The 25,046-nt window shown below is 44.3% G+C and overlaps 1 protein-coding gene across 1 annotated transcript in view; it reads left to right on the top strand.

Annotated features, from left to right (window-relative positions):
• Positions 1-512: 512 nt before the first annotated feature.
• Positions 513-25,046, top strand: part of PTGIS (prostaglandin I2 synthase) — a 30,858-nt gene continuing 6,324 nt past the window's right edge. Inside the window, exons 1-9 of the mRNA XM_068120905.2 lie at positions 513-713; positions 1,990-2,113; positions 2,221-2,402; positions 7,042-7,194; positions 8,685-8,839; positions 8,956-9,110; positions 9,960-10,110; positions 10,214-10,395; positions 10,692-10,843. Of these exons, the coding sequence (XP_067977006.2) occupies positions 637-713; positions 1,990-2,113; positions 2,221-2,402; positions 7,042-7,194; positions 8,685-8,839; positions 8,956-9,110; positions 9,960-10,110; positions 10,214-10,395; positions 10,692-10,843 (1,331 nt within the window). The 5' untranslated portion in view covers positions 513-636. The remainder of the gene's footprint in view (positions 714-1,989; positions 2,114-2,220; positions 2,403-7,041; positions 7,195-8,684; positions 8,840-8,955; positions 9,111-9,959; positions 10,111-10,213; positions 10,396-10,691; positions 10,844-25,046) is intronic.

Genomic DNA, 25,046 nt, shown 5'->3' with positions numbered 1-25,046 from the left:
CTCCTCCCCCCAAGCCCTCTCCCTCCCATAGATCTCCCGATGTCCCTGCTCTCAAATGTTGTACTTGTGTGCTTCCCTCTCTCTCCCCATTTTGTCTCCCGCTCCCTTTATCTTATGTTTTATGTCAGTTTGTCTTTTTGTGATTCATGTTAGCTCTTACACGAGCCTCGATGTTGTATACAAAAAAAAGAAAAAAAAAGAAAGTATCCTGCATCGACCTGGCAATCCATTCAGGTTTGTGTAGCATTTCCCCAAAAACTGCATAAGGCAGCATTGACACACTGTAAAGATTATGGTAGCTCACATTCATGTGTAATATTTGTACATACTCTTTTCAGTACAAGCTCCTCCATGAGCCTTTTTTGTCCTCTCTGTGTGAGATACAGTACAATATTAGTTTTACCAAAGTATTTCCTTGCTGTCTCGCTCTGAGCTATGAAGGAACAGGCCAAGACAGGCAAACACAGGAAGGGAGGGGGAAGGCGAGGCAGCAGGAGTGGGTTGGGTAACTTATATAAGAAGGGTTTGCTCAAGGGAAAGATCTGAGAATTCATTGAGTGAAGAGTATATGCGAAGAGCTATAATAAAGTGAATCCGAAAATTCGCTTATTTGTTATACAGCTTGGTATAAAAGTCATGGATAATGCATTGTCCATTATTTTCATCACCTGCATAATAATCATTATAGTTCTCATGAAGACCACTCGTTTCAGGTATGATTCCATCTCACCTTACACACCCCAATATGCTGTCTGATTATATGTATATCAGACATATAATGTATTATATGTATTATGTATTATATGTATATCAGCTGTATAATATATATAATATATATATATATTTTTTTTTAAAGAAACAGGAAGTAAATTCCTGCGTGGGGCTAGTGTTAAAAAATTCGGACTCCACCCAGGACCTTACACACCTCAATATGCTGTTTGATATACGTATATATATATATATATATTACATTCTGAAGAATTTTTAGTTTCAAGAGTGCAATTTTTATTCTGATAATTCTAATTGGATTCATTATGGAAATGATCTCTAAGTAGATCGTTATACATATTTTACTACCTCCTTCCCTCTTTTGTCGACCCTCTATTTGATACAGCTTCTCACGACATACCTCAATTAGTCATTTCCTTTCTTACCCATCTTCTTTGGTGACGCATCTTAATAATTATGTCAATGATGCATTATGAGACATTTTACGAATCGCACTTCCACAGTTCATAATACAAATTTGAAATGTTTCATCTGCTCTAGTTTCCTAGTTGGCTCAAGGACTCTATTTATCAATTATTTTATCAGCATCCAATGTAAATGAGCCGAGTGTTGGCTTAGCGGTTAGGGTGCCGGCTTGGGATCCTAGAATCCTGGGTTCGAATCCTGGTCAATCGCTGAATTAACGCCAGGGGGGGTTGACTCAGCCTGTCATCCAGCAAATTGAGTAACAGTTCACTGGTAAGCAAATTGAGTAACAGTTCACTGGTAATTCCCTGTGTGTTGCAAAAGGCGACTAACAGGGTTGGCAAATTCCCTGTGTGTCGCAAAAGGCGACTAACAGGGTTGGCAGCAGGAAGGAGCATCCGCCCATAAAACACTGCTTCAAAAAGGGGACCACGGTGCCTGAAAAAGGACCAACCCCTGCTCTGCAGGGAAAACATGGCCTGTAAAGGTGGTTCATCCAATGTAAACATGCAATAGTAACACGGTAACTGTTCTTCATACCACAGAATAAAAGGCCAGGAATTTACATTTTAAAAAATCTCGAAATGCTAGTTCTCCAACCTCCAAATCTCCAAACACTAACACATATTGGACTCTAGCAAATTATATAACTATACTCAGCTTGGAGTGTCGGTTGTGCTATAAGGTGATGACACAACCTGCCAGGAACAGGTTGATTGTTGTAGATCTGCATCGGAGATATGTAGTTTGATCTCCTTAAACAGTAGGCTCTTGTGGATGCTGTCTCAACTGTAGGTGGCCAGAGGAACCACCATTGGAGACTGCATGGATACCGTGGCTTGGACACGCACTCACATTTCGAAGAGACCCTGTGGCCTTCTTACAAGCCATGTGCTCCAAGAATGGAGACGTGTTCACTGTATGTGATCACATGATCTTCAGCACAAACAGACCTTTTTGGGTATTACTGTGTCCTAGTTCATTGATTTTTACCCATTATGTTACATGCATGTCAAACGACATCAGGTGCAGCTGGCTGGCCGTTACGTGACTTTTGTGATGGATCCACTGCTGTACGAGTCCATACTGGCGCAAGGGCCCAATTATCTGAACTACGACCTTGTTGCCACATATTTTCTGAAGCGACTCTTCGATGTAAAACTGCCACCTGGATACTCGCATGCAGACAAAGCACACATGAATATGCGGTGAGATTTTCAGGAATGGACCGTCAGCATTGTCTGTTATTGAGATATCATGACGTACTGTTGACCTATATGTACATGGTTTCTATAATTTGAAAGTGAAAGCACCAGGGGCTTCTTTTTATACCTAGCATTAGACTCTTTCACTGTTATGGTGCCAGGAACTACATGCCACAACTCCTATATAACCGCATGGATCCTGTTAAACGGGTCCTATTGCTGTTGTTGTTGCTAATGTGACATATTTTCTGAGTTGTTGGGAGGAAATAGATCAAGGGGAGATGAAAAATGAATAATAATATTCTCGGCTTTTTTTTTTCTTTCTATACAAGATCGAGGCTTGTGTAAGACCTAACATTGATCAATAAAAAAGACAAACTGACACATGAAACATATGATAAAGGGAGCGGAGGACAAGATGAAGAGCATGGACATCGGGAGATCTGTGGGAGTGAGAGGGCTTGGGGGGAGGAGGCATGGGAAAGAGAGGGGAGGGGGGTGGGAGAGGTAAAAAAAAACAAAAAAAAAACATGGACACTGCTAGGACTTCCAGGAAAGAAGTCGGAATTTCAAAAAAGTGGCTTTGGGGTGAATTAACAGGGGTAGAAAAGATCACGGTTTTGGATGGGGGAAGACAAGAGATGGTGGTGAACAGCTGTTTTGAAGACCTGGAGGGAGCAGTGGGATTGAAGAGAGTGAGGGAGTTTGTTTGCTGGATAGTTATTATTTTAACACTGCCCCTTGAAGGCATCCCACTGCCCCTTTAACACTGCCTCTAATATACATTGTTGGCTCAGAACCATCATTGGGATTCTACGAGATATCAACTAATATTTAACAAAAAATAAAAAGTGTACCCTAAAGCTGTAAACAGGGTGACAACACAGGCAGCAATGATTGTTATTGAGTTCAACAGAAACTGGAGGTTCCATGACTAGTGATGTACATAAATAAATAAAAATTCTGGAAGTTTAGTATGGTTGTTCCAGTCCTATACACCACCCTATTTAACATGTCCAAGTATTGCAAAACTGGAGTTTTTTTGGAAACAATAATAAGGCGATCAGTGTTCTATATGGTGCATCATAAGTCCCAGGAGTAATAACATATTACAGTAATACAATTACAATACCTCCTTACACATCGAGTTCACCAGCAGGTGAATACACACACAGGGGTTCCATGGCCCATATGACGTCATCCGTTGTCACAGCACAAGATAATTTTTCTCCACGTGCGGTGTGAAAACCGACACAGAATACCATGTGTTATGGTACCAAATGCTTCCTGAATGCGGCATTTCAGTTCATCAATAGATGTTATGCGATGTTCTGCAACCTTAGCTTTGACGTACTCCACAGGGCATTGTCACAAGTGGTCAGGTCAGAACTGCATGGTGGCCACAGTCACAAGCTGTCAACCTGTTTTCATGATCTGTATCTGCCCATTCACAAATGACAGATGGTTTATATGGTGTAATGTGAAGGTCTTCTTTCATTGTGTGACATATCGATGAATACGAAACACCCAACTCTGCAGAACGTTTTCGTAATGATTTTTTTTTTCCGTAGATCTGAGAATGGATATTTTATTGTTTTGAACTCCCAAATCACGAATTATTGGTCGTCTGCTGCACTTGCTGTCGAGTGCACTTCCAGTCTGGAATGAAAATGATTTTTCCACAAAGATGAAGATTTGATTTTGACGATGCTGGCTTTCCATAACGCTCCTCGAAGTCTTCTTGCAGCTGTTTCATCGTATTGTTTGTTTCTCTCCTCTCGTGGTACCACACCACTGCTACCAGCCTCTCTTCCACTGTAAATTGACTGGTGTCTGCCATCTTGGTTTAATACATTATTTGTACTAGCAACGGTACCCGCCCAATGGGCAGGGCTTCAATTGGGAGGCCCAAATGAAAAGGCAAAATTTCAGAAATTGAAGGCTTTTTTTATTTTAAACGATTTATATAAACATCCGTTAAATCATATCACACGCAAATCATAAAAATCTAAACAGTATTTGTAAAATTTCAACAAAAGCCACATCACTGTTCATATTGGTAAATATTATTCCATCGTGTTTGAAAAAACTGGAAAATTGGAAATTGGAAAATTTTTCCTAATTGGAAAAAATATATACAGCCTATTTTACTCCAAGGGGTCCCAGGATTACCCACCCAAAATTTCGTTGCGATTGGTTTAGCCGTTTTTGCGGTACCTGGGAAAAGACAGACAGACAGACAGACATTTGGTGAATTATAGTAAGATTATCTGAAAAAAATAACAGAATAAATACAAGGTATAAAGAAATCTTGAATAAGCAGCTAAAACGGTGTCCTGGGACATACGACTCACCCTGTACAGTGTGAAGTATATAATTAAATTGTAATAAAATAAAGATTGTAAAGGTCGTAAAAAAATAATTGTGGAAGATTACCACTGTTGACGCAGTGGCTTTTACCCCACCTTATCTAACATTAGTGCATTCGTTTTTTGTGCCTGTTGTTTGTGTCCGTTATAACGTCATTAAAAACAGTAAGTTTCCTGTTTTGAATGATTTTCAATTTTTTTTGACTGCCAGACAGGCAAACAAAGTAAAAATAAATCTCACTTCTCTCGGCATATGTGCGATCGGGACGAAGTCAGAGACAAAATAATGCGAAGCTACAAGTTCGTTTTCCGATTCGTGTTCAAAATATTACAATCAATTGAAATCAAGTTGTTCCTAATCATAAATCAATGTTTGTGGATGGACGCACAGACAGAAGTGAACCAATTGCTTAACCACACTTTTCGCTTCATCTGCGCAGAGTACTGGCAAACACAGAGAGAGTTAAGGTGATAAACGTGGAAGACAGTAGCAATTACTGCAAGTAGAGGTTAAATTTGTGGCACGGTGGCTGGCTGAATGCAAACTACTTGAAGGCCCAACCGCCCTCGCCCACATAGATCACGGTCACTCGGCCAACCAAATCTGCTCATAAAGCGTGGCAATGCCTGACCGACCCATAAGTCACCCTTTTTTCCAGACACTACATGACACCCACCCAAATTCATGGCCCAGCTCAAAGCTGAGAAAGATTCCAGATTATTATATTTTCTAATATCGACAGCCTACGCCCTACGTTGTCATTTATCAAGAGATTGTTATTTGTGATCAGGCAACAATCCCACAGACATATATATATATATGTAATTTTAATCCTTGATATTCAATCAGGTGTAATTTTAAAGAAAATATATATATATATATTTTTTTTTGCCAAAGTTAAGATGTTCTTTGCGAATATTTAAGATAAACTGTGATTTTAAAATGTTCTTTGTAAATCCTGCATTAGCACAACACATGCTCTTCACAAGCTCATTTTCTCATTTTACCCACCAAGCCAACCAACCCACTCTCCCCCTCCCATCGCTGTGGAGTGAACGCCCAAGACAATGTGCCTGTGGCTTCTGGTTGCATCATTTATGGAAGTGCGGCTGTACCCCTGATGCAATGCCCCTGGTTCTAGTAAGTGGGTGCTCATTTTGCCGACCTTGGAAGAATGCCAGGCTGAGTCATCCCACCTGGTGTTAATTCAACGGTGACTAAACAGGGACTTGAACTCAGGACCCTAAGATCCCAAGCCAGCCACGTTAATCGTTAAGCCTCCACCAGCTGGGCTACCCAAGACAATGATGAACCCACTCAGATGATGGTCTCTGCAGTGCCCCCTACAGGAAGACAGTGTGTGGGAGGCACACAAAGGATCATGAGAAATACAGAAAGGTCCTGATTGGCAATGTAAGCAGCTGTCCGTGTGCAGTGATTGTTGTGTGATTGCTCACAGAAGAATCAAAGTAGCCTGATAGAGGGAGATGGGTCACTAGAACTAGGCTATTGCAGAGCAGGGGCTGCCTGTTTCACCCTGCATTGAGAAAACAGAGCACACTGGAGCTGGGAGTGCTGAACCTTGCTGGAGGCAGCTGCAGACCATGATGGGCCATAGTGACCTCTACTATGACTCTGAGTTAGGCTTGCGTAAATAAATGCGTCATTCTACATCCCACCGGATTAAGGACAAGTTACAGGTCGACTGTTCCTTGCGGTGCTTTTTAAAGCATATTGAGGCCATCGACAAGGTGCCAGATTGAAGCCTGCCCGTTTGGTTGAAATTCATGTGTGGACAACATGCCAAAAGCGGGAAAGGGCAGATATGAGGTGGTCGGGGATGGCATACTACCAACCTGGTTGTGGTGAAATAAATGCACTCTTATGCTCAGCCAGCTGCCTAGATACACCAACAACCCCCAGGCCTTTGAAGACCACAGTATTCAGGGGAGTGAGATGGGATGTCACAGTCTGAGCCAAAATAGATGAGAGCGATTCAATTTGACACTGCGAATGAACACTTCGCAGACAATAAAAATGACAACAGTCAAGAATAGACAATCTAACATGATTGCCTCCTTAAAAAAGTTTGGACATGTGCATTGATGAAGGTTTATGCTCTCCTTAAGTGTTCACCTATGCCTTTGAGTGTTGGTTAAAGTCAATTCCTCATCTGTAGTTTTACTCCTCCATGAGACTCGACTCAATGTCAGAATTAAAAACTCTACTAATACATTAATCTCTCACTTTTTGCCACTCATTCTTCCTTCAGATATTTTACAGGGAGAGGTCTGGCCAAGCTGGAGGACCACATGGTCACTAACTTGTGCCTAATCATCCAGGAATACCCCAACTTGGCAGAGGAAAGTGGCAGCGAATGGACCAATGTAGAACTGTTTAAGTTCTGCTACGAAATTCTATTAAGGTACAACTACAGGCAATAGTTTAAATGAGTTATTGATTTCAATGAGATATTTTCATATAGTGACTATCTTGACTATCTATATATATATAAGAAAGTTTTTGTTTGTTTGTTTGTTTGTCTGCACTATTGCACTAATCTCCTGAACGGTGAAAGATAGGAGGAAACCTCTGAAACAAAAAATGTAGGGACGGGGCCCAGGAAGGTTTTAGGCTAGGTGGCGAGGCTGGTCGAGGCCCACCTCGGCCGGTCTGGGCCCATTTCGCAATTAAATGCTGAGCTGAATTATAGTAGTCAATCTTATACGGCCGCGAGTAAAAGCTGAATTATAGCAGTCAATCTTCTACGGCCGCGGGTAAAAGCTGAATTGTAGTAGTAAATTCATTCAAAAAGAACCAAAAATGTCGGGATGGGCCCCGGGAAGGTTATAGGCTAGGCGGCGAGGCCGGTCGAGGCCGGTCGAGGCCGCCTCGGCCGGGCTGGGCCCATTTAGCAATTAAAAGCTGAGCTGAATCATAGTAGTCAATCTTCTATGGCCGCGAGTAAAATCTGAATTATAGTAGTCAATCTTCTAAGGGCGCGAGTAAAAGCTGAATTATAGTAGTAAATTCATTCAAAAAGAACCCGGGCAACGCCGGGTGCATTCAGCTGGTCTAATATATAAATAAGAAAGATTGTTTGTATTTGTTCGTTTATGCATTCGAACCCTGCAGTAACCAGTGGAACCACACTTTGCATGGCCTCCTCTTTCATCCAGAGGATGTTTGAGTGCTATGTTTTGATTTAAAAAAAATTGACCCCAGATTAAAGCAGACAATTGGCCATCAGGCCTCATTTGGGTCTTGCGCTTATACATGGCCTGGGTTTTTCCAGGAGCGATCGAGTAATGTGTTTTGTGAAGATCGTTAATTGACACGAAACCATGAGGCCAACATTCCCCAATTTGTCATGTATTTAAATGTATATTTCATTCAAATTCCCTGGGCAGTGCCAGGTACTTCAGCTAGTCTCATATAAAAACAACTTTTACTTTCATTATTTAAATCAAAATGCAGAATTAAACACACACCTAGCTCTACTAACCACACCTTTCCAAAGGACTATTGTCATAAATATGTTACATATTTTTCACTCCAATTTATTGGACTTTGAGGCCAACCCCCGCTCTAGCAGGGAAAATGGCCTTAAAATGCCAGTTGTTGTGTTGTTGTTTATTGGACTTTGGATCCTGGATTGGGTTAATGGCCTCAGTTTCTGTGTTTCAATATGAAGAATGTGATTTGTAAATGTAACTCTTATCCCTATTAAAGCATACAACTGCAAACCACTTGGTGTGTATTCACTTGCTGTCATAGTTAGTGATTGCATATTGCATTGGCATTCAAGATTGGTAATGCATTTATCATAAAGTGCAGTATTTAAAAAAGTATATTGTGATTTGGTGTAATAATATTAAAATTAAATGTGCATATAATATTGTTGTATCATCTCAGAACAGGGTTCTTGACATTATTCTGTCCTGAAATGTTGGACTGCACAGAAGTTGAGAACAAAATGGATTTGCTACGCCAATCATCTGAAGTTTGCAACTTGTTCTTCCACCTGGACAAATTGTTGCCTGACATTCTGCTGGGTGCCCTCTCTTACCGTGAGTCCCCTGGCATACTCTGGTCCTTTTCTTCCTTCATTATGTATACTGGAGTGTTATTGTATAAAATCAATTTAAACGACATTTTGTCTTTATCCCTATAACCCACACAACAGGAGAAAAAGTACAAGTACACAGACTAAAGTCAGAAATTCAGGTTTTGCTTCAACAAAACCTGGGCGGCTCTTGGATCGAAGACCAAGTTGAACCTTTAGCAGTTGATGTTGAGCAGCAGCAACGGATGAGGTTGGCATTGTTCTGGGCTAGCCAAGTGAGTTGAATGAAGGAAGATTTGGGGGAGTAAATTAGAGGAGAGGAGGAAAAACTCAAATGAGTAATTTGGATGAATGCCTTAAAATGAGTCGAAGACAGATATCTGACTACCATAGCAAGTTGTAAAGGTTGGTGAAGGCAAAAGATAATTGAAGAGTGGATAAGAGTAAATTTTCCACTTTGAGCTAAAGTATACAGAGGAAATATGGTAAGAATGGAGATTGATAAACATGTGGTGGTAAGGGATTAGGAAAATGTTGCTTGTGTTTGTAGACTGCCTGGGTTTTTCCAGAGGCGATCGAGTAATACCTCGGATGTTTTGTGAATATCATATGTTGTGGTTGTAAACAGTGTAATAGTTGGTTGTGTAATAGTTGTAACTGTCTCATCTGGTGTTTCAGATGAAGAGCGAGGCATCAATGTGTGCACCGTCCATTAGATGGATGTTCAGCAGGATGACCCATCTGCCAACACTGGTTGTTGGTGGACGTTAAATATCCCACAGTATATTTGACGAAGACTAGGCGAGTTATCATTGGAACCCTGAAAAAATAACAAATTGCACCTTCAGTTGAACATCAGACCTAGCCAGCCATTTTGTTACGGTCTGGGGCCAAAAACGGTTCCTTTGCCAGCCCGCCAAGAAGATGGGAGTAAATGGGGCTGGGAGTAAATGAGAGTTTAAAGTTGGGTCACGATTCGGACCTAGGCAAGACAGCTTTGAGGCTTGTGTGCCTATCTCTAGGCCATCCTGTCAGCCTAGTAGTAGTCGTACTAGGAGACAATATATATTTATTTTTTGGATGGAAGGTGTTTGTTGACCATGGGGATTATGTCTTCACTTCAGGGTAATCTAGGCCCAGCAGCATTTTGGTTAACTCTTTATCTACTGCAAGATCGAAATGCCCTCACTGCCGTGATGCTCGAGCTGAGCGCAGCTACCCATGTACAGGATGGTGCTACCCTCATTGAAGTCCTCCATAACACCCCAGTTCTAGGTGAGTGCAGAATCTGGTGTCGTCTCTACTGATTCTGGTAAAGTTTGTGAACAGCGTGTCATGTGTTTTTCTATCAACAGTAAAGGCTTGGTATTATTCACAGACAGCGCAATTGAGGAGACTTTACGGCTAGTGGCTGCGCCATTCTTGAGCAGGAATGTCGTGAAGGACTTGTGGCTGAAGAAGGACAAAAGGTCAAACCTGCTCTTCCGCAGAGGAGATCGTCTGGTCCTTTTCCCTTTTCTGAGTCCACAACATGACCCAGAAGTGCACGATTACCCCCACGTTGGTATCTTGATTATGCAATGGCTTTTGTCTGCTTGTCTTAACTGAGACAACTCCCTGATTTGAATAAAATTTTCACTTGACGAGATAATTTAACCTAATGTGTAATCATGCAGTACAAGAGCATACAAGATACACAATTGAAACTTCGACACAGAAGAAGGACAGTTGTCCCATCATGTAGACACTCTATCGACACCACATTAATTCAGTCTATCAGTTTATCTACCTAATTTCCCAGTAGTAACAGATGACTTTGACTGACTGGGCATGGCATGGTTCCTTCTTCTTCGTAGACCTTTCAGTATGATCGTTTCCTGAGACCTGATGGATCTCGACGAACAGAGTTCTACAAGAGAGGGCAGCATCTACACCTGGGATCATTGCCATGGGGATCTGGAAACAATGCTTGTGTAGCCAAGGCATATGCAACATCAACCATTAAAACGTAAGTGTGTTTAACTTAATGTTATTTCCACTGAGAAGATAAAATTAACGAATTGGAATATTGGTTACAGGTGTAAATCTGTACTTTTCTTAATTCTGCACTTTGCCTCAACACTCATACTCATTGATCTGGGTAATTAACAGTGCATTGCTCCTCTTGCATACGAGGGAAAAGAAAAAAAAATCCTCAGTATATATACAGTCCTCAGTATATTCACAACTGTATATATATATATATATATATATATATATATATATATATATATATATATATATATATATATATATATATATACAGACTTGGCATTTAATATGGAATATTTTTTTTGTGGGGGTGAACTTACTTTTGAAGATGTCTTAGAACAAAAAGTTAATTGGAATTATCTTGAAATTATTCTAGATTTTGTTAATGTGACCAAAGAAACAAAAACCACATTTGACATTTCGAAACAAATAAATGGATGCTTGAAAGTGATGTAAACTGATATCGAACTCAATTCATGGACAGTACTGTGTTAAACTTCTGTACGTTTTCCAGAAGTATCTCTTTATTTTGCACATTAGCCAAAAAATTTTTAAACAAAAACAAAAGTTAAATTACGACTGGGATTACGGACAGTAAAATTACAGTTCAGTACTTCGTGTAACCCCCACGAGCATTCAGGAGAGCATGTACACGTTGAGGCATGCAGTTCACGAGATTTGCCAAGGTTTGGACAGGAATCGCTTGCCATGCAGTGACAATAGCCTGCTGCAATTCATGTGCAGAGGTCGGCTGCTGGTCCAAGTAGTCGATTTGACGCGTTAATTCTGCCCACAATTTCTCTATCGGAATCATATCCGGGGACATGGCAGGCCACACCATATGCTCGACACCACGGTCAGCAAGAAAGTGTTGGATCATGCGAGCACGATGAGGCCGTGCATTGTCATCTTGGAAGACAAAGTTTCGTCGAAAGGCTGCACGAGCAAATGGAAGCAATGTTTCTTCCAGAATGGCCCTGTACTTGAACTGGTTCAGGTTTCCATTCAGAACAACCAGGTCAGTTTTGCCCCCTGCATGAAAAGCAGCCCAAACGGTCACCCCACCACCTCCAGCTTGGACTCTTGGCACTATACAATCTTTGTTGTAGGCTTCATGCACTTGTCTGCGCACTCGGACGCGGCCATCTTGACGATAGACCAGAAATCTAGACTCGTCACTGAAGATGATGTGATTCCAGTGTCCTGGCTGCCATTGACGGTGCTCTCTGGCCAACTGCCATCGGCGCTGGCGGTGTTGTCTGGTCAGGCGTGGCTTTCTCAGGGGATGCCTGGCACGATAGCCTGCTTGATCCAGTCGTTGGTTGACTAGCCTTCTGGATACAGGCACATTTGTCAGTTGCTGCCACTCAGCCCTAAGCCGATTAGCTGACTTGGTACGGCCATTTTGGACTAACCGGTGCAGCTGGCGATCATCCCTTCTTGTGGTTCTGCAGGGACGTCCTGGCCTCGGTATTGGAGTAGGGACACCCCTCTGAGCATTTCGTTTCAGGATCTTTGACACCTGACCTTGAGTGATGCCATACTGCCGAGCAATAGCACGCTGTTTCATGCCGTAATTTTGTAAAGCCACCACTCCATGACAAACAGCATTGTCGAGTTGACGGACCATCTCCAGAGGAAGCGGCAATAACTTTTGGAGATGTGCAGCAGTTGTTTTCCACTAATACAAAACGCAACAACCCTTGTATACCCGACTGTGAAGCCAATCATCAAATGCACCTGTCCGTACATTTTGCCACGGCACCTGTGATATAATCCTGTTGTTGACTTCTTGCTGCGACAGACATTCAGTGACATGGTTCTTTTAACAAATAAATCACCAAAGTGTAAAACAAACTCACCAGATTGATATACTGAGTTAAGAAAGTAAACCCAGGTCAAGAAAAAAAATTTTTTTCCATATTAAATGCCAAGTCAAACAGGCAGAGCAGGCAGAGCATATATGTATGTATGTATATATATATATATATATATATATATATATATATATATATATATATATATATATATATATATATATATATATATATTTATACATATATATATATATATATATATAATATATATATATATATAATATATATATATATATATTGTTGCGGATTCAGGGTTTGGCACTCCCGTTACCAAGGGGGGGTTAATCCCCTTGTCTTTTAAGCTGGCCATCCCCCGATCCTGGAAACTATAATGCTCCTCTGCGGTCGAGATTGGCCAGGGTGATTGGTCAATGGCGGTCCCAAACACCTGAGTGCCAATCTCTCCGCAAAGCAGGGAGGCAATTCCCGCTCGAACCACGGACAAGATGGAATTTGCCGAGCGGTTAGCATTCCGAAGCCAGAGCCATTAACAAAAGGACTAACCCGATCCTGAGCGGTTGGCTAAATCGTGCCGCGGGTACCCAATGGACAGAAAAGACTAAGACGATCGAATGAAAGAAGAAACCAAAGTGTAAAGGAAGAACACAGGAATTTATTAACAACAATAATTAAAGAGGAATCGAAAGGAAGAATGTACAAGGGAAGAAGAAGAAGCAGAACACAGTGCAGTCTTAAACAGTCTTAATTATCACGCCCCAGGACGACACAAACAGACTTACACGTCGGGGTAATGATGGCAGGGAAGGAAGGTCCAAGCATTGGACAGCGTAGGCCCCGGCTCCGATCCACGCTCCACCCCGGTCCACGCTCCGGTTCCGATCCACGCTCCGGTTCCGTGGCGAAACCCGACAGGCAGCGCTGTTCATGTCTTGTTGGAACGCGAGCGGACCTTATTTGTCGGGGTTCATATATCGGGGAAGGTATTTGGCTTTCTCTCTCTCTCTCAACATGTATGAAGTGCCGAAGTTCAACAGAAGACCCCGGGGAAGTTTTACGCGCAGCTCCAGCCAGATGTCCGTGGCGAGAAGCAGTTCAACAAGTAGTCCCCACAAGGGCTCTGCGCGGGCGCTTATATCGTGCGCTTTGAGATCAAGCCGCGTTTCATCGGGCTATGCCCACTAGCGAGCTCACCTCAGCCCTGGTTGGTTGGTGAGGGCTCGCTGGCTCCACCTTTGATGACGAGTTGACAGGGGGGCCACGCCTCCTCCCGGCGGTCCGCCCTTCTTCTCCAGCTTGACCACGTGCGTAATGGCGTTTTGAGCCAGTCAGCGAATGCTGCAGCGAACGCTGCTGGCAAGCAAAGGCGCGTACCAGTTTGGAGAGAGGCAAGCCGCAAAATGAATGGGATTGAAGGACCGATCTTATTTAATTAATGCAACGCAGATTCAAACTATTGGAAACAGCCTTACCTAAAACACATACAAATGAAATAACTATCCTATGGTGCCCTACGTGTTGTATATGGACTAATTAGGGTGCGACCTTTAACCTTGAGAAGATGGGAATATTTACAGTGAATTATTTACAATGGATTATTATTTACAAGTGCCGGTTCTAAAAACCGTAACAATATATATATTGTTACGGTTTTTAGAACCTTCACTAGTAAATTTTAGTAAATGTATCCCTTATAAATGTTTCCCCTGTAAATATCCCCCTCAATTGGCTGGTTAAAGATCGCACCCTAGTTAGTCCATGAACAACACGTAGCGAACCATAGGCCCTCTGCGTAGTTATTTCATTATTATGTGTTTCAGTTAAGGATCTGTTCCCAGCAGTTGAATCTGCGTTGCATTAATCAAATAAGATAGGCCCCATTCCGTCCATTTTGCTCTCCCTCTCCAAATTGTGGTACTTCGTTGCCAGCAGCGTTCGCCACCATTACGCACGTGGTCAAGCCGGAGAAGAAGGGGGGCGGAGCGCCGAGACCGAGGCGTGGCCCTTTCGGCGAGCCAACCAGGGCTGAGATGAGCTCGGTGGCGGGCGTGGTTTCGGAGGAGCACATAGTGATCTTGGCTCGCATTATAAAAGAGCGCGTGAAGAGCCCTTGGACGGACCTCTTTCGACAGGCTCCGACAGACAGACAGAAAGGTGTGGAACGGAGTGTGTGAACGATGAGTGTGCGCAAGAAGGTGCACGAGAGGAGTGGTGTGTAACAGGGTGTGCGAATGGTGGAATGGATGCGCAAGAAGGTGCACGAGAAAGGTGTGTAACAGAGGAGTGCATGATAACAGAGTGTGCTGTCGAAAGTGAGGATTAGTGCACAAAAGAGTATGTGAGCGTTATGAGTAGACCTGAGTTTGTGCGAGGGGAGAATGCACGAGCGAGTGCTGTGACAAAGTGTGTGGGATATACGAGCGGCGTTGGAGCGCCGGGTTTGGAGAGTGTGAAAGGGGTTGCGTATGGATGCGAGCATGCGAGTAAGGCATCGACATTAAACGGGATAGCGGTTAGACCGACGTTTAACCGGCGCGAGCTCTCGGTCCGTGCCGGGCTGTGTGTATTGCGGGAGCCGGCGGGGATCGGTGCCGCGTGGCTCCTGTTTGGAGTGCCGCGCATGATCCGGGCCAGGCCCTGCCCCGCACGGTCGAGTCCGGGCTTTGCCGGGCAAGGCGACCAGTCCGGTTCGAGGGAAGGTAGGAGGGATCGGAACGGTGCCCCCTTGTGGTGGCGGCGTCCCACCCGGGCAGGATTGGCCCACCGCGCCTGGGAGCGAAAGGTCCCGCGCCGGGATGGTGCTTTAAACCTTGGCCCAACCAAACCTCCTCCCCTGAACCGAATGCCGGACGGACCCAACCTGTAGGAGACCAAATCACCTGTATGCATTGTGCAGCTTTGCGAAGCCGAGCTTTGCAAATGTAATGACGCACCGAGGCTCAGAATAATGGACGAATAGGGGTAGGAAATTGATGATTGGCAAATTGGATTGGTAAATTTGATTGGCGAAGATGATTGGCAAATTTGATTGGCAAAAAATTGGATGGGCAAAATTGATAGTGGGAGATGCCCGATGTAGAAGGATGGTAAATCCACCATCCCTCACATCCCCCCAGGCACATGAGCTATATACTTATGGGGTTTGGCAGTGTAAGCTCGCCGAGGGCGGATTAGGATAAATGTATAGGGACCTAGAGATGACAATAGGTAACTGTAGAATTAAGTAGTGACATTGTACAAGTAGTGGGGACGTAGAATAGATTAGGTGGATTATAACGACGAGGGAGCGCAATGGTATAAGGGGTGACTGGGAAGCGCGAGTTTCAGAAGGGGGGTAGTCAGCATAGACGATGCAGTGTGTGTGAAGGAGGTGATTGAGCAGCGTACGGTGAAAAGTGCGATTGTGAGTTGTATTGAGCGAATGGTCCTGGAGGGACGACAGGTGCAAGAGGCACCCGGTGTGTGTGAGCACAGGTGTGCAAATACAGGTGCATGGAGAATGGTTGAATGGAATAGATGGTCTGGAGTGAATGGAGCATGGAGTGTATGGAGAATGGTTGAATGGAATAGATGGTCTGGAGTGAATGGAGCATGGAGTGTATGGAGAATGGTTGTGTGAAATAGCTGGTATGGAATATATGGAATATATGGAGTATGGAATGGATGGTGTGGAGTGAGCAGTGTGGAATATGTGGCATGGAGTGCTTCGTGCGAAAGGAGTGGATGGGGAGGATGGATCCCTTTCATGAGTACCCGGGGAGGGTAGTTTAAAACTAGGTAGAGGGAGTAGGTAAATTGTGGTTGGATATTGGCATCTGTGGTGCGTGTGGTAGAATGGTGTTTGGATGTGTGCATTAGTGAAGTGGAAATGGCTGGGCATGTGGCCTGTTAGTGAGTGTAGTTGAATGGGCACTCCACCACTGTCAGGATGTCGGCCAGGTGAGGCCGCAGGTGGGCTATGGGAGCCAGTAGAGTTGTTCAGTGGGGCCTGAGGATCCGGAGGACGGACCCGGGTAGCCCAGTGCCAGAGAGGGCACCGAGTGGGGAGAGCACCAGAGGGCCTTCCCCAGGTAGATAGGTTAGGGAAAGGAGCAGGTAAGCTCAGAGGCAACTACAGTAGCGGAGGGGTGCAGGTGAGTAGACCTGCTGGTGAGCCACACGACTCAGCCCGGAAATTGTGCGAAGGCACAGGGAGTTGAATCGGGGGAGTGAGACCCAAAATTGGTGAGCGCCACAGATGGTCAGTGGGAATTGGTTTTTAGAACCGCATAGAGTAAGGTGGCCAATGGTTTGGCAGGGAAAGACCCCGGGTAGAGTAAAAGTGTTAAAGTCATTCAGAGGATAGTTAGGATGGAAATCCCTTCGCACCATCTGCAGCCACTCACCTGAGGTGATGACATGACTCCACACCATGGTTGTTTTGTGATTTTTGCAAATGTTTTGGAATGGTGAGATGCATCATGACGTGGGGGTGACATTGTGCTTGTTGTTCCATCTCTTCCTCCTTATGAGGAATTGATGAGGAATTTGAATCGATGGCAAATTTGGTTAGAGGGATTGTGGACGAATTTGGAATTAGGGGAGATATGGGGAAGACAGGACGTAGAGACGAATTGTAAATTGTTGTAAATATGGGGTAAGGGGCAAGGGTGGATTAGGTGATGGGGGGGGGGGTGGGGGTGGGGTGACGTACGATCGGGACGAGCTTTCTCCGCTCGCTCTCCTGCGCACCTCACCTCTGCATTACCTTGTGTTGATGTGTACCCTTGCGCCCTTGCACCCCGCTGACTCTGCTTTGTCCTCCTTCCCCACCTATGGACTGTGCTCTCTGGGCACTGAGGGGAAAGCGTGTAGGAGCCGCATTTGTGTGCCCGAGCCGCCGCTGCACAGCCTGCCTGGATCGATACACCACCTTATGGACCGCACGACTTGCGGCCTAGCACCACCATATGGACCACACGCTTCTGTGGCTAAGCACCATACCCTGATGGACCCCACGTGTTGGGGCCTGGCCCTTCTGCTGGGACCGGCCATGATGGCCAGAGCAGAGTTGGCTTGCGGACCACGGTGAGGTGGCCCCTTTTTGCCATACAGGTGGATCACCCATAGTTGGCCCCTGTTGGCCATAAATAAAAATGGACACGTTTTGTGCTTTTTTTATTATGTGCAAATAGGCAGCAAGCCACAAGAGAGAACAACATCAGGAAGATCGGACCAGCAGAGCAGAGGGAGCAGAAACAACAAGAAGAAAACGGGCAACAGTTTGTGTTGTTTTTATTTGAAATATGTGCAATGAGCACTGGATGGTGCTTTGTGTGGTTTTCTGGTGCTGATTGGTGCTGATTGGTGCTTTGGTGCTTTGTAATGCTCTGGTGCTCGGGGGTGCACTGCAATATCAATTGTGCATCCCCGGGCACTTGAGTATGGTGTATCGGTGCAGTGCAGTGCATGCTCTTCCTCTTTTTCAGAAACATCTTTTGTCTCCCAAAATGACAGGTCCTGGGTTGCAGTGTAAATACAAATTAGTGTTTTGTAAATAATGCTCCCCACCGTAAATGTATAGTTTGAGAATAATTCCGTAATTCGGTTATCCTGTGGGTGTGAGTGTTAGGTAGGATGCAACGTAGCAGGCGGGACATACGTAGTTGTTTTAAAACTGTCGCACTCATGGGTAAGGTTAATAGTAGAGGGCTATTCCACCTGAGTGTCACATTAAGTAAAGTTAGTTCGTGTCGAGACGACCCTAGCGGAAAAACGGGTGCTGTGTTACGGTTTTTAGAACCTTCACTAGGAAATTTTAGTAAATGTATCCCTTATAAATGCTTCCCCTGTAAATATCCCCCTCAATTGGCTGGTTAATGATCGCACCCTAGTTAGTCCATGAACAACACGTAGCGAACCATAGGCCCTCTTCATAGTTATTTCATTATTATGTGTTTCAGTTAAGGATCTGTTCCCAGTATTTGAATCTGCGTTGCATTAATCAAATAAGATAGGCCCAATTCCATCCATTTTGCTCTCCCTCTCCAAATTGTGGTACTTCGTTGCCAGCAGCGTTCGCCGCCATTACGCACGTGGTCAAGCCGGAGAAGAAGGGGGGCGGGAGCGCTGAGACCGAGGCGTGGCCCTTTCGGCGAGCCAACCAGGGCTGAGATGAGCTCGGTGGCGGGCGTGGTTTCGGAGGAGCGCATAGTGATCTTGGCTCGCGTTATAAAAGAGCGCGCGAAGAGCCCTTGGACGGACCTCTTTCGACAGGCTCCTCTTGGAATAACTGCGCGGGGGACGTCTCTGGCACAAGAACCATACGGCGGCACTCTTGAACGGGACTCGCGTGCACACGGCAGTGGCGAAAGAACTCTACTGCGGCGCTCATTGCAAAGGCGTTATAAGAGAACCTTGGAGAGTGTGCGTTTGGCAAAGCCATTCATTTATTACGTACAGAGCATCCCAGTCCCCCCGCTATACGTAAGCGTAAGGTCCGCTCGCAGTTGAACGATACGCGCGAAGCTGCCTGCCGGGTTTTCGCCCGCGCGACCGGAGCCTGGACCCCATCGCCTGGACCATCCACCTGGACCTTCCACCCTACCAGCTACAATCCCCGTGTGAGTGTGTATGTTTGTCTGGGATCGTAATATAAGACTCTTTTAAGGCTTGCCCTGTGTCTTCTTCTTCTTCTGTATATTGCTTTCGTTCCTCCTTTGGTTTCTTTGGTTTTGTAAATAATTAATAAATGTCTGATATTTCTTACCCTTTTGGTTTCATTCTTCCCCGATCGCTTTAGTCTTTTCTTTCGATTGAATACCTGTGGCACGATTTGGCCAACGCTTTATAATCGGGTTTAGTGTCTTGATAACGGCTCGAACCGTGGATTGCTAAACCGCTCGGCAAATACCATCTTGTCCGTGGTTCGAGCAGTACTTGTCTCACTGTTTGGCGGAGGGATTGATAAAGGTATTCGGGAGAACACCTGGACCAATAACCCTGATCAATTCCACCCCGCAAAAGAGCGTTACAGGTACCAGGATCAGAGACGGCCAGCTTAACAGGCCAAGGGGATTAACCCCCCCTTGCTAGGGGAGTGCCGTCTCTGAGAGCCGTAACAATATATATATATATATATCTACAGTCGTGGACAAAAGTATTGCCATCCTTGCACTTTTTTCAAATAACTCACAATATTCTCTAAAAATAAGTTGAAATTGACAAAACATTTGTTCTCCACAATTCCTTATTTCACTGTTAATATTACAGAACCTTTGTTTTCGATTCAGAACTTAATATATCCTTTTAAACCAGAAAATAAAAAGAAATGGCATTGACAAAATTATTGACACCCGAGACTTAATATTTGGTCGCACAGCCTTTGGACAAAATAACTGCGGTCAAGCACTTCCTATAGCCATGAATGAGCTTCCTTCACCTCTCTACTGGCAGTTTGGCCCACTCTTCTTGTGCAAACTGCTCCACTTCTCCCAGATTTGAAGGGTGCCTTCTCGCAACTGCTGTTTTCAGATCTCCCCACAAGTGTTCAATGGGATTTAGATCTGCACTCATTGCTGGCCACTACAGAACAGTCCAGCATTTGGCCTTGAACCATTCCTGAGTGCTTTTTGAAGTGTGTTTGGGGTCATTGTCCTGCTGCTAGACCCATGACCTTCGACGGAGACCCAGCTTCCTGAGACTGGGTTGAACATTGTGCTCCAAAATGCCTTGGTAATCTCCTGATTTCATGATGCCATGCACACCTTCAAGGCACCCAGTGCCAGAAGCAGCACAGCAACCCCAGACCATCACTGAACCTCCTCCACCTTTGACTGTAGGGATGGTGTTCTTTTCTTTGAATGCTTCATTTTGTTTTCTGTAAACATAGAGATGATGTGGTTTAACAAAAAGCTCTAATTTAGTCTCATCTGTCCACAGGACATTCTCCCAGAAGGATTTTGGCTTGTTCATGTGTGTTTTGGAAAACTCCAGTCGGGCTTTCTTATGTCTCTCTCTCAGCAGTGGGTTCCTCCTCGGGCTCCTGTCATAGAACCCCCTTTCATTGAGTTGGTGACAGATGGTGCAAGTTGAAACTGTCGTACCATGTGTGAAGGTCAGTTTAAATCTGTTTAGCAGTTGATTGAGGTGCTTTCTCCACCATTCGAACAATCCTTGGCTGCAATCTTCGATCAAGTTTTCTCTTGCGGCCATGTCCCGGGAGGTTAGCTACAGTGCCATGGGCCTTAAACTTCCTGATAATGTTGCGTACGGTGGACACAGGAACATCAAGATCTCTGGAGATGGACTTGTAGCCTTGAGATTGTCCATGCTTGGCTACAATCTTGTGTCTGACCTCCTCAGGCAAGTCTCTGGTTTTCTTTCTTTTCTCCATGCTCATTGCAGGACACACAGTGACACAAAACAGCAGAATTACCCCTTTTCTCTATTCAAACTGGTTGAATGAGTGATTTTTATATTAGTCAGGTTCATTATGTTCAGATTTATAATTTCGTTCTTTTTTTGTGGAGATTAGCAAACCTATACATTTTTGGAAAGCTTATAGCACCAGGAATCCGAAAAACCATGTTTCCATTTGCGCAAATTTTTCTTTGGCGGCCATATTGGATTTTCAAAATGGCCACCATCGGAAACCTATTTTTCGCGATATCTCAACATCCGAACCACCTAGAGTGCTGATTCCAACACCTATACCCACATTTTTGGGGATGAGGAATCACATGAAGCCATCTAAAATAATCTACACCTACCCTGGGATACCAGATGGCAGCCTACAGCGGATTTTCAAGATGGCCACTTTCAGGAAACATGTTTTTTTCTGAATATGTATACCACATTGAGTGATGTTTCGCCTCAGTACAGTCATAGTCATAAATGGGATCATTTCAACATGTTCAGTTCATGTACATGGAAAGTCATTATATCAGACCTAATAGTTCATTTAAAATAAACCTCATGAAGCTCACAATTACTTACCTGTTGTCGTTTTATATATTTGCAGGTCTTGAGAGAAGATGAGTGAAGTTACGACTCAGCCCACACAGTGGCAGCACTGCATAATTTGTCAAACCGCTTCAGCAAAATATGGAACGCTTGTCCAGCAGCCCAAACCGGACTCGTTTGAACACTTGCTACAAACCCTTAATGATAGAGCAGCCTACCATGATGGAAAATATGTTAAAATTCACAGTCGCTTAAAGGATGAAACAAGTGAAAGTCTGCAATTCAATAATGCAGTTTGGCATCGTATCTGTTATTCAAATGCAACCAACAAAGAGAAGGTACAACGTGCCAAAGACCGCCATCAATATCACATTTCAGCCGGCTCCTACACAGAGAAAAAACGTGGACAAAAGCGAAAAAGCACAGAACTGGACGAACCATCAACTTCCACCACCAGTCCGTTTACACGTTCTGCAACAGCTCCATTCATTAAGGAACATTGCTTTTTCTGCCAGGAAGATAACGAGCAAAAATTGTACACATTGAGAACAGAAAACGGTGGGAAAGCATTACACGATGCTGTGGAGCTGTCTGGAAATCTCACCCTGCAAACTAGGTTAAACACATCCATCTCACCCACTGATGCACATGCAATCGATGTTCAATACCACAAGTCATGTTGGACAACAAATGTATTCCATGTGTTACGTACCAAGGATAACAAGGGAACAACAGAGAGAGGTCATCCGTTTCAAACATCATGTTTGATTGAGTTGATTAGCCTTGTCGACTGTCAAACTCAGAATAAACAATACTTATCCATGGCACATATTGAAACAACATACATCAACTTGCTTGGTGGCACAGATGCATTGGCGCACCACTTCCCTGCATATAGTAGACACTGGCTCAAGGAGAGAATTCTTCTAGAACTACCACACGTAACGTCTGTTAGGCAAAAGGACAGGAGAAAACCTTCTGTTCTTTACTCCCCAGATGCATGCGAATCCGATATGGTTCAGTCTGCCATGATAGAAAGTGAAGTAGACGATCTGAATATTATCTATAAAGCAGCAAAGGCATTGCGCAGAATTATCAAGAACTTCCACCAACAGGAAAACTCATCCGATGCTATACAGGTCACTAGCAGCACAGATGATGTTCCAGCAGCACTCCACGCAATGATCAGATGGGTTATGGTGGGGCCAACAGAAACACTAGAAACTGAAAAACGAACCACTCACGTTAACAGAGAAGTACTCGCTGTTAGTCAGATGCTATTGGGTGGATTCAAATCTGACAAGCAAGTGAACTATAGGCCCAAAACTGATTCTGCGACCTTCCGATCAACCAAATCACAAGAAACTCCACAGTCTCTAGGATTAGCCTTGGCAGTTCACCATGACACAAGAAACAAGAAACTCCTGGAAAGTCTCTGCTCTCAAGGTTACTGTGTCTCGTACAGTCGTGTTATGCACCTCGAAACAGCCCTAGCAAATGCCATTGTGGAAAACACCCTGAAGTTCCAAGGACTTTATGTTCCTCCATTTTTGAAGAAGGGAACTTTTGTGTTTTTTGCAGCTGATAACACAGACTTTGCTGAAGACAGCGTGGATGGCAAAGGGACAACCCATGGAACAATCATTGCTGTTTATCAAAAACGTGACACTCAAGGAGAAACATTGGCGCCACAACTGAGCATAGCTGACACTACCAGTTTGTCAGTGACCCCGTACCAGGTTCCTATGCTTCATTGTGACAAGCCGGTGCCGAAAACCATAAAGAGAACAGACACATTCCACATCAGCAAGGATGGTATATCACCAGCGTATCACCTTACACATCTAGGATGGTTGGTTGCTTCTATGATCACCAGAATGCAGAAATCAAACAGCACATATATACCTGGTTGGGCAGGATACCACTCATTGCTGTCGGGTAGTCACAGTTTGACACAAGTCGGAGTCTTACCCCTTCTACCTGAAGTAGCACACGAGTGGTCGACTCTTCTGACCGTCATCTCTCAGACAACTCAGCTAAAGAACTTAGTTGTTGGTACAAGCCACCCTACAGTCATTTCCTGGGATATGGCCCTCTATGAAAAGGTGATAAGGCTGCTGGATGCAAGGCCAGACCTGAAAGGTACCGTTGTACCTCGGCTTGGCGAGCTGCATGTGGTCATGGCTGCTTTGAGAGCCCTGGGTACTTCCATTGAGAACTCAGGTATTGATGACGCGTGGATAGAGGCCGACCTCTACGGACCTTCAACAACAAGGCAGATCCTGAGATGTTCGCATTACAAACGCACTCTCCGTGCTCATATTTATTCATATATAGCACTTTATGAAATGGCGCTGGACCTGTTCTTCAAAGATTATCCACAGTTGAAAGCCGTTTGCTCAGATATGTCAGAAGAAATAGACGAGGCATGTTCAGAAAAGGACAAGTTCACCAAAGCCACAAGTGTGAAAGAAGCCAACACAAAACTGTTGAATGTCATCACTACAGCTGATGTTGTGAACATATTCAAGACTTGGGAAACAGAACAATCCAAAAAAGCCATGTTCAAGTCCTTGATGAATTACCTGCATCGAGTGGAGACAATTCTGTTCTTTGTGGAAGCTTCTCGGGACGCAGATCTCAAACTCCACCTCGAATCTGGTGAGGCACTCAGCAAGCTATTTTTCTCCATGGATCGTATCAAATACAAACATCTTTGGCCGCGATACATAGCAGATATGTATGACCTGAGGAAGACGCATCCGGCCACATACAGGGAACTCGAGAATGGAAATATCTCAGTAACGAAATCTAGCATCCCCTTTGTATCAATCGGTGCAGACCACGCTTGTGAACAGGAAAACAGAGCAATTAAGGTTCATTCTGGACTTCCAGGCATCTCCAATAATGCCAATGCAAGGCAGAGATTCTTTATGGCCTCTCCAAAATTGTCACGGCTGACCAGAGAATTCAAAGATCAGTTCGACACCAAAACAGACAAAGTGACAGAACACCACGAACTTAGTCCGAGGGCAGTGAATCTGAACAATACAGCGGTTGAAAAGATCAAGGCTGCTATCATGAGTCATGGCAATCCATTTACCACAGAAGGAAATAGCATATACAACTTGATCACACATGCCTATGTCCCAGAGGAGCACACGTCACAAATCCTGAATATCGACAACATTGGTCAACACTTGTACGAAGAGTATGTTGACGAAAGAATCAACGGAACAGTCAGCTTATTTGCACCCGTGAAAAAAGAAAACAACACGATGTACTTGTCTGGTGTGAAGAAGACCAAGATCATGCTCAGGGACAAGTCAGTCGACTTGAAGGAAACAAAAGACTTGTATGGAAGGCTGATGATATTGACAAAATCAAGCCGTGATGTTGACC

Source organism: Myxine glutinosa, chromosome 6 (genome assembly GCF_964187855.1).
Source record: "Myxine glutinosa chromosome 6, kmMyxGlut1.1, whole genome shotgun sequence".
Lineage (NCBI taxonomy): Eukaryota > Metazoa > Chordata > Myxini > Myxiniformes > Myxinidae > Myxine > Myxine glutinosa.
Note: the sequence above shows the minus strand (reverse complement) of the source record. Positions and strands in the feature narration are given on the sequence as shown.